The 19,073-nt window shown below is 36.9% G+C and overlaps 1 protein-coding gene across 1 annotated transcript in view; it reads right to left on the bottom strand.

Moving 5' to 3' along the window:
• ZBTB37 (zinc finger and BTB domain containing 37) overlaps positions 1-19,073 on the bottom strand; it is a 178,819-nt gene that overhangs the window by 111,467 nt on the left and 48,279 nt on the right. Inside the window, exon 2 of the mRNA XM_044085263.1 lies at positions 10,973-11,925. Within this exon, the coding sequence (XP_043941198.1) occupies positions 10,973-11,898 (926 nt within the window). The 5' untranslated portion in view covers positions 11,899-11,925. The remainder of the gene's footprint in view (positions 1-10,972; positions 11,926-19,073) is intronic.

Here is a 19,073-nt window from a genome sequence, read left to right as displayed (position 1 = left end):
TATCTAATTATTATGAGACAATTAAAAGATCTGGCTACAAATTATTTTAATAACTTTGAATTTAAAGAAGAGGAATTAAATATCTGTCGTAATCTTTGGGAAGCTCTGATACAAGACAAAAAATATATAACTTCCTCATATAAACTGATAAAAGAGATGAAGTATAATAAACATATTCTTTTATCGAATTACTGGAGGGGAAAGTTAACATTAGTTGATGATAAGAAGATCTTGGAAGCATTTAAACTAACAAAGTCTGTATCGCTACAAAAATTATTATTTACGCAATTGATGATATTCAACAATGCCTATTATACCCGTCTTACTCTTCATAAATTTGATTTCAAGAACTCGCCTAACTGTCCATACTGCATAGACCAGATAGCTGACCTACTTCACATGTTTTGGAGTTGCAAATGCATTTTTAAACTTTGGAATTCATTAAAACTTCAATTACAGAAAATGGGCTACCAACAATCAACACTCTCTTGGGAATTTATGATCCTACATATTCCCCCAGAAAATTTAGACAAATCAAAAAAGATCATAATCATGAATATTTGTTTATTAATGAAACTATACATAGCTTCAAATTGGTTGAACCCGACCCAGACATCTTGGGAAAATTTTAAAACATTAGCTATAAGACATATATTAGCGCACAAACTGTTACTCAATGACCATAAGAAAAACATAAATAATATTAAAATATGGGAGCAAATCTTTAATATTGTGTTGGCCTAGAGGTTCTTATCCACTGTTACTTAGGATATATATTTATAAGACAGACTCAATCTCAGATTAGTTATTGATTGTAATATTAAAAACTGATGGTATTAGTTATTGATTGTAATAATATTAAAAACTGATGGTATGTTCATGTTATACTTCCTTATAATAATCTGTTTTAATATATATCGTCTGTATAACTTTTGGAAGCAATCATGTAAATACTGTGTGTATATATATATATATATATATATATATATATATATATATATATATATATATATATATATAGTAGTGTGTAGTTATGTAATTGGAAAATAATAAAGACTGATTATTGAAAAAAAAAAGAATTACCTGATTTAAAACTAATCTTAGTTCTGTTAATATTCTCTAGGATTATACCTTCGCCTTCAAAAATAGCATGACACTGCCCACAGCTTCCACATTTCCTAGTACATGTTTTCCGATCATTCTTCTCCATACTGAAACATCTACTTTCCAATAGTCTCTTAATATTTTTCCCCATTTTATATACGAACACCGGTGTGTTTCTTACCATTTTCCCTATTTCTTTGTCAGCTGTTAATATGTTCCAATTCCTGCTTAATATAGGTTTTATATTTTTCACATAAGGGTTATACTCCAACACACATGCCCAACTATATTGTGTTTCCATATTATCTGCCCCTGTTTGCTTGAATTTGTTCAATTCTTTTCCTAATAAAGGGGGATATTTTTCCCCATTCACTAATTACACAGTTCCCCACATTATTTAACAAATCATCAGGATATCCCCTAGATGTAAACATAAGTTTTATCAAGTCTATTTCCTCCACTATATCCTTATACGTTGATGTCATTCGTACTGCTCTGATGCACTGCCCTTTGAATATATTTTTCATCATTGACCTGGAGTGGTTACTGGAGTATTCCAAATAACTGTTTGAAAAAGTGTTCCTTCTATAAATACGGGATTTAAATCCGCTAACAGTGTTGGAAATAAAGGTATCTAAATATGCTGCCCCTTCTGAACTACTCGAATAAGTAAATTTCAAGTACGAACTGGTGCTATTTAAATCATTCAAAAAATCCTCTACTACGTTAGATGGTCCATCCCACAATATGAAAAAAATCATCCAAGAACCTTGAATAATGGTAGACATATTTATAGTCTTGACTATTGAATAGGTGGTTGTTCTCCCAATCCAACATGACCAGGTTGGCAAAGATGGGGGCACAAGCTGCCCCCAAACTACCCTCCCTGGTCTGTTGGTAGTGTTCACCTTCGAAATAAATATAGTTTTAATCCAATACTATTGCCATAAGATCCATAATCAAACATATGTTGTCCAATTCCATACTGGCGTATTTCATCATGCTATTACAGAAACTTTCCAAACCCTGTTGTTTAGGGATGCAGGAAAACAAATCAATGACATCAACTGTTATAAAAATTAGGTTCTCCTTCCACACACCACCTGTTAAATTGCCTAGGAAGGTCCAAGAATCCTTGATCAAATAGGGTATCCTACTGTATTATGTGTTTTAGCCATTTGTCAATGGCTACGCCAATGGGAAAAGTTTTAGATCTATTACCGGACACAATAGGGCGAAAAGGGGGATTAGTTAAGTTCTTATGAATTTTTGGTATACCTACTATAGTTGCCATTATAGGATGTTCTACCTTAAGATATTTGTAAGTATCAAGAGTAATACGGTTATCCAAAAGAAATTCCTCAAGAAACAGGTCAATCCTCCTGTATTCTATATTGATCTCATTTAAAGATACTTGGTAATTTCCTGTTTCTTGTAATATGTTATACAGCACATTAATATATTCCATAGTATCGTTTAGAATGCCTCCCCCCCCTTATCGGGTTTCATCACCCTTATCTTATGGTCTTTTCTAAGTCTATTCAAAACATCTTGCTCATGATTTGATTGTTATGCATAGTTCTGTGTCTGACACTACAGCCTGCAAGTTTCACCCAGCACCGATTTCTCATAAACAGCCACATTAGGATGAATAGGTGGCATTGTAGGAACTTTTTTCTTTAGACACCCCTGTACTGGTGCCCGAGTTTTCTTATTGTGAAACGTAATGGTTAAATTCAACTTCCTTAGATACAACTTTATCTCCACAATGGTGTCTACAATGCTAAACTTAGTTGTAGAGAGATACTTCATACCCTTAGATAATAGGGTAAAATGGTCTTATTCCACTGTTGTGTTGGTGTAGCTGTAAATCTTAAAATTACTGTAAATCTTAAAATTACTGTAACTACAGACTACATCAGCGGATATAACTATTCCTAACGGTTGATCTCCTATACTATCAAGGACTACCCCGATCTCATTCTCTTTTTCCATCTCATTCCCCTGTTTTGTTCCTGATTCCAATCCGACCTGTATTTTTTCCTTCTCCAATCCTTTCGCCATCCCTGGTGTTCCTGATGTCCCCATCCCTTCTGACAATCTGATGCATAACCGTAACCATCTCCATAATTGTATCTATGTATTTCATTGTCATTGTATGTTCTTTTGCTACTTTCTCTCTCCCTCTCCCCTTTCCAAGGATATACTGCATTGTTTTTAAAATTATCCATATCTCTCCTTAATTTCTTACATTTTTTAGAATGAATTGCCTGTATTTTTTTATCAGCTACTCTATACCGTTTTTCATACAATTCCTCCCACTGTGAAAACACTAAGTCATTCACAATACTATTGTTTAATTTTTCTGCCTCATTTAAACAGCTTGCATAATCGCGAATCATTTTTTTTTAATTGAAAGTTTCATGTAATCAATTCCAAATTGATTAAACAGCATGTTAAATTCAGAATAAGCTCGTTCATCCATAATTACACCCATAGGTGCCTTAAAAAAACGCAACCCCTTAGGGACAATATTAAGTGTAATGCACTTGTTCAAATATGTGTTGTCAATTTTAATCCCATTAATAACATTTAACTTTTTACCGAACATGTAAATCATGTCTTTCAAAGTAACATTAATAATGTTATGCGTAATACGCTCAGAACCTTCCTGCGAATTTATGGAACTGAATACAATGTCTTTACACAAAAAGTGTCCAGTTGGTTAACACCATTTCCCACTTTGGGTTTGTTATTACTATTGCCCCTAGGGCTGGAACTATGAGTAACAGTACCTCGATTGTGGGTATTGCAGTAACTGCCGTAGAATACGTTTTAGTGTGTATAGGGCGTTTAGGCCTCATCCCAGTCTGAAGAAAGTCCTCGTCGAAATTGTAGATGGAAAAATCAAAAGTTTTTTTCTGACAGCCTGCTCTTATTTCCAATGTCTTCTCTCTCATTCGTACCCTCCGTGTCCAAGGCTGCTGGCGGCAAAGGGTAGTATACAAGGGACTGATAGAATTAATGAAGTCCACCGTGGTGTGGATGAAAGCGCTAAATGATTTTTATTGTGTGGTTATTCACAAAATTAAAAGCGAGACTTTTTAGTATCCGCTTTGTGGCTCATTCGTCTTTACCAGGAATCCACAGTACAGTGGTTGTGTTCGTTGTGACTGATTCTGTGTTGTGGCAACATCCTGCAAAGCATTTACTGAAAAGCTGCTTTACAATGCCTTCCACACACCTTATGCACTGTACAGCTTGAGGACAACAGTATAAAAATATACTGGTTAGGGCACCAAAGCTTCACATCTTTCTTGCCTAAGAACTAGAGGGGCCAGACCTCTGCCAAACAGGTATGCACTAGGGGCGAAAGTACCTGCACCCTGACAAGAAACAAAATTAGGGAAGAAGGAAAGGTGCTCCTACTGGAACAGTGATCAATACTAACATCTACTGTACTATGTCCATCATTAGATCACTGCTGCAGAAGCCCAAGCTATATGGCATAATCACCAAACAGAGAAAGAAAGGGAGGATGTAGGATCCGCATGCAGAGTCCTGGAGCCCCTTGAGAATAATCCTAGCAAGGCCTGCTCTGAGCCTAAAAAAGTATCTGGTTTGCAGTACCTGGTAAATGAGTGCGTAGATAACCAAATTGTTGCCTCTAGTGTACGTCTAGAGTCCATCCCTTTCCAAAAAGCCACAGAATTAGTCAAGGCCCTGGTAAAGTGGGCCCCGATTCTACCACGGAAGTGTTTTGTACTTCATGGAGCATGGGGATTATGCTCCAATATACAGAAAAAGATAAATCAGTTAAGCTCTTCTATAGTGCAAAACCCAGTCTTAATGTTGAGCACCCCTGCTACAGCGGTTAAGATTGGCCACTGCACTAGGCACTTAAACCTGCAAGTACTAGCCAGAAAACAGCAGCAGTAGAATTAGAAAAATTTGTACAGCTTTGAAAGCCAGCAACAACCTGCAGTACTTTCACTGAGACAATTAGGTCACACTTTTTTTTCCATGCACTACAAAGAGTTAAGATGGTCTCTCCAATCACAACCTTTTCACAGACATTTGACATTTATTCACTCTCATGCATTCACACTCTATTTGAACCCTCCGCGGACTTGACTCCATGTCATGAGCACACAAGCCAGTTACGATCGGTGACCCAATCATAATCCTCTGTATTACGGTAAGAACATTTAGAAGCTGTCTGTTTTGATACAGGCTGTCACTTTTTCTTACCTTCCTATGGAATAAATGGTTGATTAGAGTTCCTGAGGGTACCTGCCCTGGCAATGCCACATCACAGTTGCCTGTGGACATCCAGAGCAAGAAGAATTCTCTCAACCCCATTCTTAGGTCCTTAAATATGAGCTTGTAACTTGGTACTACTCTTGCAGAAGTCTAACACATATACTGTAGAACCAGAAATGATCAGGCCTTACAAAAAAGACCCTGACTCTTACTTTGGCACCAACTAGAAATTCTTTTCCACTTAAAAAATGACTTTCTAGTAGTAGGATTCTTAGCCTCCTTTAACACCTGCTGCATATCCTCAGAATACAAGTGGTTAAAAAATATTACAATTTGGACACAGGCAGTGAATTGAAGAAACAGAAATTTGGGACATTTCAAAAAATCTCTGTCCTATGCTGAGCAAGTTCATCCTGTGAGGAAACTGCTGGTAATTGTCTTTAACCATTTAAAAATAAAAACAGAACCACTGTTGCCTGGGCCAACAGGGAGTCAACACAATTATTCTTGGACAATGCTTAAGAAAAACCCCGATTATAAGAGGAAAGGCATCTGTCTTCCAGACCACTGTATAACAGAGTCCTGCAGCAGAGTTACTTTAACTGTTCATTGTGAATGAATGCAGACAGATCTAACATTCGATTCCTGGAAGACCCCCACATGTGACAGTGGCCATCAATACATTACATTTTCCTGCTTCTACTACATATCTGTCCTTTTTTGTAATATTGCAGCACAGCCCCTGAACATGAACAATCTGTAGTTCTATGCGCAGCACTAACACTACTTTCTATAAATCTGTTGCATTTACAGAATACCACTTGCAAGCAGATCACTGTATCTGGTCATCTATTAGGATTGCCATCTTTTTGATGGCCAAAGTAGGATGTTGTCACAAACGGAGATGATGGTACAGCTTGTCCTGCACAATCAAATGATTAATAACTACTTCATACATGACATTAAGATGACAATGTCACAGAAAGCTGTGATACTTTAAGAGACAAAGCTAGAAAATACTTTCTTATAAAAATAAGAAGACATCTCTTCATTTTTCATTCCTTCAACACCACCCACCCGGACAAACTGCCAAAATCAGAACTGTTCTGCAGGGAGAACCTATCAACTAAGTGAAATAAACAGATACTGTGTGTCTGCAATAGACAGTTTCATGCCTTTATTTCTTTAAATAGCAGCTGACTGACTGCTTATACAAGACTGTGGGCAGTACCAGACAGGTAAAACTACAGATGTCTCTCCAGCTGTGGTATGTCATGCAGGCAGAGACAAATTCCTCGGCAGAAGTATATGAAAAGTTGAGCTTAAGTGGGTGGGGTCTTCCTTAGGCAAGGAAATTAAACTCTTGTAAAGTACAGGTAGTTTCTGGTACCTAAAAACAACTTTAGAATCATAGTCTAGAGAGAAAAGAAACCTAAATCTCCTCTGTTTATAATCCAAAATATGTTCTCGTAAAACAGCATGAAAGCTAGACAATTATTGGCCCCAATGTCCAAGGTGCGAGTATAAACCTTATTACCATGTCTAACCATATAACAACCATTCCTCTCTGCTAAAAGGGAGAATCCTTGGAGGTTCAGAGGATGTACTAGGAATATAAGAGGAAACAGAAATACCTAAACTAGCAGAATTAGACTTCAAAATGAAGCAACGTTATAAATTACCCTCATCAGGATTACATACAGATCAAAAGACATGGCAGTAAGTGCATGGGACTCAGGATGGCATTTTCTTCAGGTGTTTTTAACAATGGAGGAATTTTTTTTCCACAGACAATTAAAATCAGTACATATAGGTTCGTATATAAGAATTAGGCTAGCTGCCCTTCTGGGCCCATTATGCCTAACCAATTTCCCTCAAAACGATAGGATCAAACCTTGCATCTTGTGTCTCAGATAAACACCTTAACCATTATGCCAACTTCCAACTCCCATAAGAAAAGATAATGGCTACACATACATATTGCAAGATCTTACAATGCTTTTCTGACCTTCTATTAAATTAGCTATTATACTAACAACCACACACAAATTTAACAAATACTTTCATAAGCTAAATCAGACTATTACAACCCTAGCCAATAACCAGAGGTCAGAATCAAATCCTTTACCTTTACCTTGTATCCATCAGGTAAACGCCTTAAGCATTATGCCAACCGCTCCCCATTGTTCAAAGCAAACTTACCCTATAAGGAATACACTAGACCACCAAGCAGCTGTATGTTTTTTTACTAGCAACTTTCAATTATGGGCCAAAGAGCACACTTCCCCTGCACCAGAGTCTCCAATTTTGCACACCTCTGATTGTTGCCCTAATGTTTTTCCTTTTTAGTCAGAGAAGACCTTTTTCTGACAGATCTAGTAATGGCTTCTTTATGCGCTTTTAAGCTGAGAAGACCTTTTTGTAGTGCCTCTAGAAACTGCTTTCACACAGTCCTTTGAATCATAAGCTTGGGAAGGCATCTCCACAACCTGAGAGAGAAACAGACAGAAGAGAGAGAGAGAGACAGAGAGACAGAGAGGCAGTAAGTCACAACTCCTTTGTCAGAAGTGGGATTCAAACCCAAACTTCCCAGGGAAACTGCTACCTGGAAGCATCACCTTAGACTGCTCGGCCATCATGACAACAGCTTCCTCTTTGCTGAAGACAGACATTTTCTTGGGCAGTTAATATTCTCCTTTACAGCATTCACCCCCTCCCATTAAAAACAACTCACTTTGTGGTGGACAGCCAAAGAACTATAAAGAAGCTTCCTAGTCTGAAAGGTAATAATGTTGGGGATAAATGCAGAGCTGAAAAACTAAACTACTTCAACTCCTACAGTTGAAACAGAAGGATGTGAATGTATTTTTCCTTACCCACGGACCTTACTACCACTACCAATACAGGTATAGACAGTTTTATCCTAAGCTCTGACATACTTCGGTCTGCAAGTTTTCTTTGATGAAAGGAGCACTATTGCATCTGTCAATTTATTAAACAGAATAAAAGCCTTTGATAGTGGGATAAATACATGCTCCTCCCATAAAGAAACTTGAGGCTCAAGACTCAGCATACTTTGATTTGCATAATTACTTTTTAGGATGACCAAACACTGGCCCAACATCAGTACTAACAAAGGTACATGCCTCGTTTGTATTTAATTGGCACAGATGTTGGTACAGACACAGAAACCAACAATCTTGTGAGCATTCTTGATGTCTAGTGTGGGGGGGGGTTAATGTTGCATATGTCAAGAGGACATCTGAGGACACCTTGTTGTGTGGAAGAACAGAACCTAACCTCTCAAAAACAGTACTCATGGCAAAAGTCATTCTTTCTGTGGAAAATAAACTGTCAGAATTCCACCGTTGCCCTTCAAGATGCTAAAGCCCGTTATTAAATGTTCAACTTCTGTCCTTTTTCTCCCTATTCATTGTCCCTGCTATGAACAAACACAGCTTTTAAAATATTTTAAATTGTTTTTTTTTCCCACTAGAAAATTACGTTAATGTACTATGGTGATTTCACTTTCAAAAAAACTTTCATCCTTTATCCCACCCTTGCTACAGTCTCCAATTCACTGATGTCATCAATGCCGCTGAATGTAGCTAGTTTTCTGTCCAGTTGCCTCCCCAAACTGACATCACCATGACTGTCCTAAAAACCCACCCATGCTTTGATGTCACAGCTCCCTGGTCCTTCCCCTAACCATACAGAAAGTAAAGGCTAGAACAAGGAAACAGTACACGAGTCAAGTCTCCTGCTGTGAGCTGTTAATCACAGCAAGTAACAACTCATAGTACAACTCAGGCTTCACAAAAAAAATGCAGTTTAGCCATTCTAAACGGAAGCCACAGTAAAATCACTTTGAAAGTCTGTTATGTGGCATTTCACTCTTTGTGTTTTAAGTAGTCACTGAATGGCATGAAATGGTACTTAAAACTGACAAAGACAGCAGTGTATGCACGTAAAATCAATGCAGTGACAGGAGCTTTAGGAAGAAAGAGGCCTGCGTGATGTAACTTTTTACAGACGAACACTGCATTTTGGTATACCTAAAGGCATACTAAACAATCAGAATTATTTCAAGATGCCAGACCCCATGTAGTCACACTCAGAAATTATGTATAAAAGTATTTAAAAACCTGTAAATAGTCCCAGAGTGGTGTGAAAATGTAGGAAACACCAAACCATGATGAAATAAACATGTTTTTTGAGTCTATGGGTGCGGTTCTCCTTTAACCAGTAGATGTTCAAGAAGTTATCTTACTTGCGCTTATACGTCCTTTTAAGATGAAATCCGAGTTCTACTGGGTATCCATTTTACTGAACATGGATAAGGGGACAAGAGACAATAACAATATAGCCATATATAGACAGTATAATCTAACATAAAAGTTTTTTTTTCAGTCACAGCTTATCAGGGCATACAGCAAATTATGTATTGGCATAAGATCTCAGAGTCATTGAAAGCATTAAAAAGCTGACCAGGCTTAAAAGGCATAACATTTTGGATCAGACTTCCAAAAGGACCTTTTTGAGGTCATAATCTACAACTACAACACTGCCTTCTTGAACCAGTCTTTAGGATTCATTACGTGTCTTCCACAAATGTAGCTGACTGCAAAGACCCTCTTTTTATATATGGTACCATTTACTTTTTTCTCTAAACTCCTTGCCAAAGATCTAAACAATTTCTCTATTAAAAAAGGCTGAAATCTGACTTTAAATTTTCAGCCTGTTAATGTGCCACGACTTTTCTACATTACACTCGCCCGCAAAAAAGTGGGAGGGCACCAAGAATTGAAATCATTGGGACAGTCTATCATACTTGAATGAATCAAGCAAATTAAGTCGCCCTCAGTGAAAACTTAAACAATAGAAAAAATAAAAGCAAAAACTAGCCACTTCACAAAAATGAAGACAAAACAGACTATGCAGCAGAAATTCTTCCACTGAGATACAAGTTTGCAACACTCCAAACACAGAAAAGAACGAGATGTGGAACAAAAATTAATACACAAGTAAGTTAGACAACTGCCTATATGACACAACTAGTATGAAATCCATGTTGGATCCCTTAGAGGAAGGCAACATTTCCTGTTCTATCTGTACCCAGAAGACTGCAGAAGAAGAAGTAATGATTTATTTTAGTGCCCCCTAAAAAGTTCATACTTGTCTCCAAACAGGTACTAAAACAACTGTATCCTTTAAGTGAAAGTTAAAATTATGCATAACACATTAAATATTATTTTGTTTCAATAAATGCTCAGGTGAATCTACAACTACAAATTAACTATTTATAACTATGAGAAATTTAACATTTAAAAATGAATTAAAAATATATGACAGGCAATAAAACAAGCTTCTTTTGGTAGCCCTCAAGATATATAGTCATATATCATAACAAAACATCAGTCAGTCCAATGGCAGCTTTTATTCCTAAACTATGCACTGCCTCATCACATGGTATAGGCTAGCCACTTCCCTCCAAAATGCCAACAATTTAAAGTGGATTATTACACATATGTACTGAGTTCACTAGTGTTTTCAGAAATCACCATTCTAAATACACTGACAAACATAAAAAGGGTTAAATTCTTACCTGTCCATTTCACTACTAGATGGCCTGGCAACCTTGCTTCCAGAGGAGGCAAGTGAATATCCTTCCTGTCCTAATGACCCATGTCCAGTAGTATCGATTACCATGGCTGTGACCTCTTCAGCACTGCTGCCGTCCTCACCAGATGGCTGATTTTCCATTCCCAACCACTCTTCTAGGTTTTCAGATTTAATCCTAACCCCTCCTAGTATCCTAACATCGTCGTCATTTTGACCTCCATGTTCCTGAGCTCCTGTCTCGACATACCATTGTCCTGCACGATTAATCCGAAGGATTGGCTCTCTGCTTTCAACATCAGAGCTATGCTCAATAATCTGTGGACTTGTGGACTCTTCTGGAGGACTGAGCTCTCGGATGTCAAGAACTGTTGTAGCCTGACTCCTACGGCTACCCCTGGGGGTACTGTGGCGGGGACTCAAAGAGCGGTTGAGGCTTTGCGTTACTCTGTTTGATTCCTGGGGAGCCCTTTCTTGGTGCTTTGGGCGACTTTGATTTAATTCGGCCTCCACATCGGCAATGCTAATTTTGAAATGAATGCTCTCTAGTATTTGAGTACATTTGTCTATGATGTGTTGCATTTGTAGGAAGCTGGCAGCTGTGAGGTAGCTAATGATGTCTGCCAGCTGTAGACAAATGCGACCTGTATAGCAGAAAGACAAAAGCTGCTCAAATACACTTGGGTTCTTGATGACAGAGATTGATATGGTGTTCATGTCACTCAGGGCCATATGGTCGCGGAAGTAGGGAGAACTAGCTGCAAGAACCACCTTATGGGCACGGAAGGTCTGGCCTTGTATGTTCACAATGATGTCACAGAGGCGGCCCTGCATTCTTAACTGGTTGAGGTGGCTCAAGACAGAGTTGCTGAAGTCAGGAATTTCCAGCTGGATGCTACCACTCTTCTCCATGGCGATGCTCAGCACAGCCTGAAATACCTGAAATGAGAAGTAGAAAACGTTACTTAACCAGCATTTTGTGTGTGTGTGTTTTTTTTTTTTTTTACCACTATGATCCTTGCTTACAAAATCTAAAAAATACCTCCAGCTTCAGGTTTACTCACCTGCATTCATATGCAATATTTAAGTCATGCTGAGCCAGGCCAAGTAGTATATTGTCAGAGTACCTACCAGAATTAACTGGCTACCCAGGAAAATGAATAGCTATCCTGGGGGGCAGGGGTTTGAGTGGCTAATAGCCAGCACCTCTACTTCAGATGCGAGCCCGTACAATTTTCCAAGCACTCTACCACTCTGTGGTGAAGGCTGAGGAAGGGTACACATGTACATGGGGAGGGACATGTATCCCAGTATATCATGCATGTCAGCATGAGTGTGCACAACATGTGACTGCAGGTCTCACATTTGAGGAAGGACATCAAGCAGGAGTTAAATGAGGAAGCATCAGATGGCCAAGCACAGGGAACATGAAAGCAAGTCACTGATGCTGGGGAGAAAATAAATAACATTAATTAATTAGAAAACTCTGCCATCTCCAACTACAGCTTTGTAACTAGATGCAGTACATCTGGATAAAGGACTGCCTCATTATAACCTACCTGTCTAAGGCCAAACTTCTGAGTTCTGCAGCACCATTACCTTTCAGGCTGTTCAGCACATTACAGAAACAGCTAAGAAACAGGCTTTCTTGCATAATCGGCAACATGTAACCCTGCTGTCTAAGGAACCACAATAATTACACAACTGTCAACACAACACAGTATATTTTAGTGTACTGTAACACAGTGCTGGAAAAGCTTTTACTATAAAAAGGAATTCCAAAATAAAGCTCAACAGCTTGGTAAAAGCACACATTTCTATCAAAAATATAATGAATAGTAAAATCATGCACTCAGTTTAGATGTTATCATAGAAATATGACAGAACTACACAAGAAAGTACCCCGGTTGTGGCAGGGACACATTACCGCTCTATAAATAAATAAATATCTATACCTCTATCTCTATATCTATCCCTCTATCTTAATATATGTGCATGTATATATATAACACATATTAGACACACGTCATTATTCTGTGTGTATATTTCTATACATATCTATACATATATGTATATCTATATGTATATCTATATGTGTGTGCATGTTTTATATATATATATATATATATATATATATATATATATATATATATATATATATATATATATATAAATATTTACATATATATGGTTCCCCTTCATAATATCGAATACCGAATGCTCAAAAGTCAGTAACTCGAAATTATAAAGTCGAAACAAAAATCCCGAAACCCACAAGCACGAAAACAAAAACCCCAAAACATAAAGAACACATACACCACACAACACGCACACCATACAACCCACATAAACTACAAGCCTTACACTATATGTACGCAGGGGGGGCAAACCCCCCTACACCCCACTACTTATATATTCTAACTCCGAGATCGCACTAATACACAAAAAAAAAATAGAGACATTTTAAACTATACATATATATATATATATATATATATATATATATATATATATATATATATATACACATATACACACACACACACACATATATATATATATATCTATATATACATACATATATATATATATATATATATATATATATATACATATACACACACACATATATATATATATATATATATATATATATATATATATATATATATACACATATATATATATATATATATATATATATATATATATATATATATATATATATATATATATATACACACATACATATATATATATATATACACATATTTTTTATATTATCTTGAGTCTACCACAGAGTTTTTGAGGTTTACAGCTGAATACTCAGAGGATAATATCAGTTTCTTAGATGTCAATCTTATGTATAACAATTACAATAAATTAGTTTCGAATTTATACAGGAAACCATGCTGGAAAAACACTTTATTGTGTTACAATAGTATGCATCCCAGACATATGTTTCCGGGCATCATTAAAAAACAATTTATTAGATTAACTAGATTATGTAGAGACAATGCTAGTTTGTTGAAGGAGGCTGATGACATGGAACAACTATTTTTAGACAGGGGATATGATCACAGTTTGGTCAGATTTATAAAAAACACAACCCTAGGATTGCTTGATTTTACTACAGAACATATAGAGGGTTTAAATAATAACATCCAACAGTCTCAGTGCACTTCACATTTTTCACAGTATAGATCTCGTGACAATAGTAAGTTGAGATATACAATGAAATATACCCATGATGTCATAGAACTTAAGAAAATTATTGGTAGGCATTGGAATGTCCTGACTATGGACGATCCTATTAGAAGCATAGTGGGAGATAGACCTCGATTTGTATTTAAGAACTGTGACAATCTTAAGCTAATTTGTAGCCGTGATTATAATAAGATCAGACATGTCCCTCGGTCAGACCGACCAGACAAAGGGAGTTTTCCCTGTGGGAGTTGTAAGATGTGTCAATATATCACAGTAACACAAGTATTTCAACATCCTCTTGGTTTTTTCAAGTTTGAACCTAGATTTTATGCATATTGTAACACAATCAATCTGGTATATTTGGCTACATGTTTACAATGTGATGCGTTCTATATAGGTCTAACAAAAAGAAGATTCAAAGAGAGGATCTATAACCACATTTACGATATTAGAAAAAAGAATGAGTTGAACGCCTTGACATGTTAATGTATATACTGATCATAGTTTTAATTTCAGGGTTTTACAAGTGGTTGCACAGAGTCTGAGACAAGGTGACAATTTGAATTTGGCCAGACTTGAACTTGAGTGGATTTTTAGGTCAGGGGCACATTTACCACCAGGTTTGAATCATTATGTTTCTTTAAAACCTGTGTTAGAAGACAGAGTCCATAGATGGAACCTATTAATGTTTATTAATATATTATGTTTAGTAATACACAGTTTGATTTGTAGTCATTTGACTACCTTGTCAAGTATGACATTTTGGCTTGAGACGCATTCTTAAGCCATATTTAGTAAATATATGTATATATTGCTTTGATTGACACGCTTTTACTGTTTATAATGTTTACATCTTAGCATTTAGTGTAGGCTTGTGTACCATGTCTATTTTTATGCTCCATGTCATGAGTAGGTCATTAGTTCTTATGATCTTAGTCATAGTTGTTTACAAGATTAATATGACATCAATTTAAGTCATACTAGGATATATGTCACATTCTGATTTGAATATTATCATACCAGTAATTTGATAGGTTTTCATGCTAGATGTTTTTATAATAGTTGTCATATGATCTGTTTTTGGTTTAACTTATAAGTACATATATTTTTATATATATTTTACTTATATTTGTTAGAACAGTTTTATGATGTTCAAATCTTTACTCGTTATGATGCAGTTATTTTGGATGAGCAGTTATTTTGGATGAGCATGTTTTAGTCACTGTTTATAAGCTGTTTGTAGAGTCGTGTTGATAAATGTGGACTAGCACTTTAAATTTCTTTATTATTGTTTGGTGCCAAAGGATTTTGTATTATAAATTGTTTTATTAGTTCAATTAAGACAATTGATTCCGATATATAAAGGCTTTGGAAACTCAAAATGTTAGATTTGAAGAAGCGTGCAGGTGGCACGTGAAAGCGCTCATCTTCTATTTTTATTGCCTAATAAAAGATTGGATATTTCAGCACGGATTCCTGTTAGTTTCATGGTGATTTCAACAGTTTTTTGTTTCAGCTTGATTCTCTCCTCGTTTGACTGTTGATTCCTTGGGAGGCTCGTGGTATTTTTTAGTTCATACATATACATACACACATATGTATGTATATACATATATATATATATATATATATATATATATATATATATATATATATATATATATATATATATATATACATACACACACACACATGCATATATATATATATATATATATATATATATATATATATATATATATATATATACACACATGCATATATATATATATATATATATATATATATATATATATATATATGTGTGTATGTATGTATATATATATATAGATGTGTATATATATATATATATATATATATATATATATATATATAGATATGTGTGTGTATATAGATATATATATATATATATATATATATATATATATATATATATATATATATATATATATATATATATATATATATATATATATATCTATAGATATATATATATCTATAGATATATATATATCTATAGATATATATATATATCTATATATATATATATATATATATATATATATATATATATATATATATATATATATATATATATATATATATATATATATATATATATATATATATATATATATATATATATATATATATAATCTCTTTATATATATATATATATATATATATATATATATATATATATATATATATATATATATATATATATATATATATATATAAATATATATTATATAAAATGAGAAGTTATGTACCTACCATAACGTTCCATGTTAGTTGTCTTCTCTCGCCTTCTTTCTTGCTGGATGGGTTCGGAGCCGAACCTCGGCTCCGACTTGGCCACTACTAAAGCTCGAGAGCTAATTTTACCGGCTCGAGGCAACCCTATATCCCATGATGCTAGGCGGTAACTCCCCAGATCTCGTTTGGAAGCTGAAAACCCAGCATAGGCCAAATAGTCCTCCAACTGGAAAGGAGGAGGAAGGAAGATAAACCCCCCAAAGGTCGCTATCTACGCTATAGCTACCCCTAAGACCACCTAGATGGTGAAAAAGGAATATAAGGACCCTTCAAAGAAGGGAAGATCTTTTCGGTCTGTCCAGGCTAGGGGGATGGTGGGTGGGACGCAAGAAAGAAGGCGAGAGAAGACAACTAACATGGAATGTTATGGTAGGTACATAACTTCTCAATGTTAAGTTGTCAATCTCGCCTTCATTCTTGCTGGATGGGACCGCGTCCCTAGCACCTTCATCCTGGGTGGCTCATTGGAACAGACTCTTGAGAACGGTGGAACCAAATTTTGCCCTGTTTCTGGAGGCTATGTCCAATTTGTAATGCGAGACAAAGGTATGAGGAGAGGCCCATGTGGCTGCCGCACAAATAGTGTCTATCGGTAGTCTAGCTTGAAAGGCTGTTGATGTAGCTAGTGCTCTGGTTGAATGGGCTCTTGGCCTAGAAGGCAATGTTTTACCTCTGAGATGATAAATACAAATGATCACAGAAGACAGCCACCTAGACAGGGTTACCTTGGATACTGGAAGGCCTTTCTTATTCTTTGCATAAGATAAAAAGAGTTGATCAGATTTCCTGATTTGTTTAGTTCTGTCCAAATAGTATTGGAGCTGGCGATGAACGTCCAGACAAAGCAGTTTTTGCTCCGCCCTGCTTGAATAATTTTGGAAGAAAACTGGGAGGTCAATTGATTGATTTAAATTGGTCTGCGAAGCCACCTTCGGTACAAAAGAGGGGTTAGTTCTTAGAGAGAAACTCTGTCTTTGTGGAAAAACTAAATAAGGAGGACGAATGCATAGGGCATGAAGTTCAGATACTCTCCTAGCTGATGTAATAGCGACTAGGAAGAGTGTTTTCCAGAAAAAGTAATTTCAGTGAACAGGAAGCTGCAGGTTCAAAGGGAGGTAGAATCAAAGATGATAAAACTAAGTTTAGATCCCACTGTGGCAGAGGATCTTTGATAGGGGGCTTGAGTAAAAAGATACCTCTAAGGAACGCTTTGCACAGCCTATGGGACATGATGTTGCCATCCAACAGGCCTATGTGAAAATTTGAAATTTCTGCCAGCTGAACTTTCACTGTGGAAGAAGATCATCCTGAATGAAAAATTTCAGCTAGGAAATCCAAGACCGAGTGAATTGCGGCAGTGAAAGGATCTATATTTCTAGCCTTTGCCCAGAAGGAAAAACGTTGCCATTTACTAGCGTAGATCCTTCTGGTAGAGGATTTAAGGGAAGCTACTATAATATCCCGGACGGGATTTGAAATCATAGGAAGCCTGGCTAGGGATGGAAGAGGGGCAACCAAGCAGTGAGGTTGAGAGAATGGAGGGATTGGTGCAGCTGCCCCAACGGATGGGTCAAAAGATCTGGCACTGGATCCAGATGCCAAGGCTGCTCCAAGAGATAACGATGCAGGAACGGAAACCATATCTGTCGAGGCCAATAAGGGGCAATGAGAATCATCTTTGCTCTCAAGGCGGTTGCTTTCTGAATAACTTGCGTTAACGGAAAGGGGGGAAATGCGTAAAGAAGTCCCCGAGGCCAATCGTGGACTAGAGCATCTCTGGGGGGATGGCCTGGAAGGGGGAAGAGGGTGAGGAAGTCGGGGCATTTGCTGTTTTGAGGTGTAGTAAAAAGATCGCAGCAAGGAAGGCCCCACTTCTGAAAAATCTCTTCAGTCACAGTTTGTTTGAGAGACCACTCGTGTGGCATGAGAATAGCTCTGCTCAACCTGTCCGCTATGATATTGGACTTCCCGGGGATATGCGTTGCTATCAGAAACCGCTGAGAAGAGATCGCCCATTGCCAAAGTCTGAGTGCTTCTCGACACAGGGGATAGGACTTAGTTCCGCCCTGCATGTTGATATACCACACTACGGACATATTCTCCGTTTGGATTGCAATAGTCCCCAGGGGAAGAGAGTCGTGGAGGGCTTGCAACGTCAAAAGCACTGCTCTCATCTCCAGGACATTTATGTGCAGGTGGCATTCGAAGGGTTGCCATGTGCCATGGACTGTCCTGCCCTGAAAATGCCACCCCCACCCAATCAGGGAGGTGTCCAATGTGACCGTGGCGACCGGGGAGGGGGGGGATAAAGGGTCTGCCTTGGTGGACTTGATGGGACACCATCCACCAAGACAGATGATTTTTGCAAGCTGGAGTTATCATGATCTTGTGAGTCATAGGAAGTTATTGGAAAGACCACTGGGCGAAAAGCATCCACTGAAGGAGACGCATGTGAAAATGGGCAAGAGGAAGGAGTGTGATGGCAGCCGCCATGAGACCTAATACTTTCAGAACATACCTGGCCTGAATTTTGTTGATCTGAAGAAGGAGATGGACATGAT

Source organism: Protopterus annectens, chromosome 10.part0 (genome assembly GCF_019279795.1).
Source record: "Protopterus annectens isolate FY-2018-M chromosome 10.part0, PAN1.0, whole genome shotgun sequence".
Taxonomy (NCBI): Eukaryota; Metazoa; Chordata; order Ceratodontiformes; family Protopteridae; genus Protopterus; species Protopterus annectens.
The sequence above is the reverse complement of the archived record's forward strand: the minus strand, read 5'-3'. Positions and strand labels throughout refer to the sequence as shown.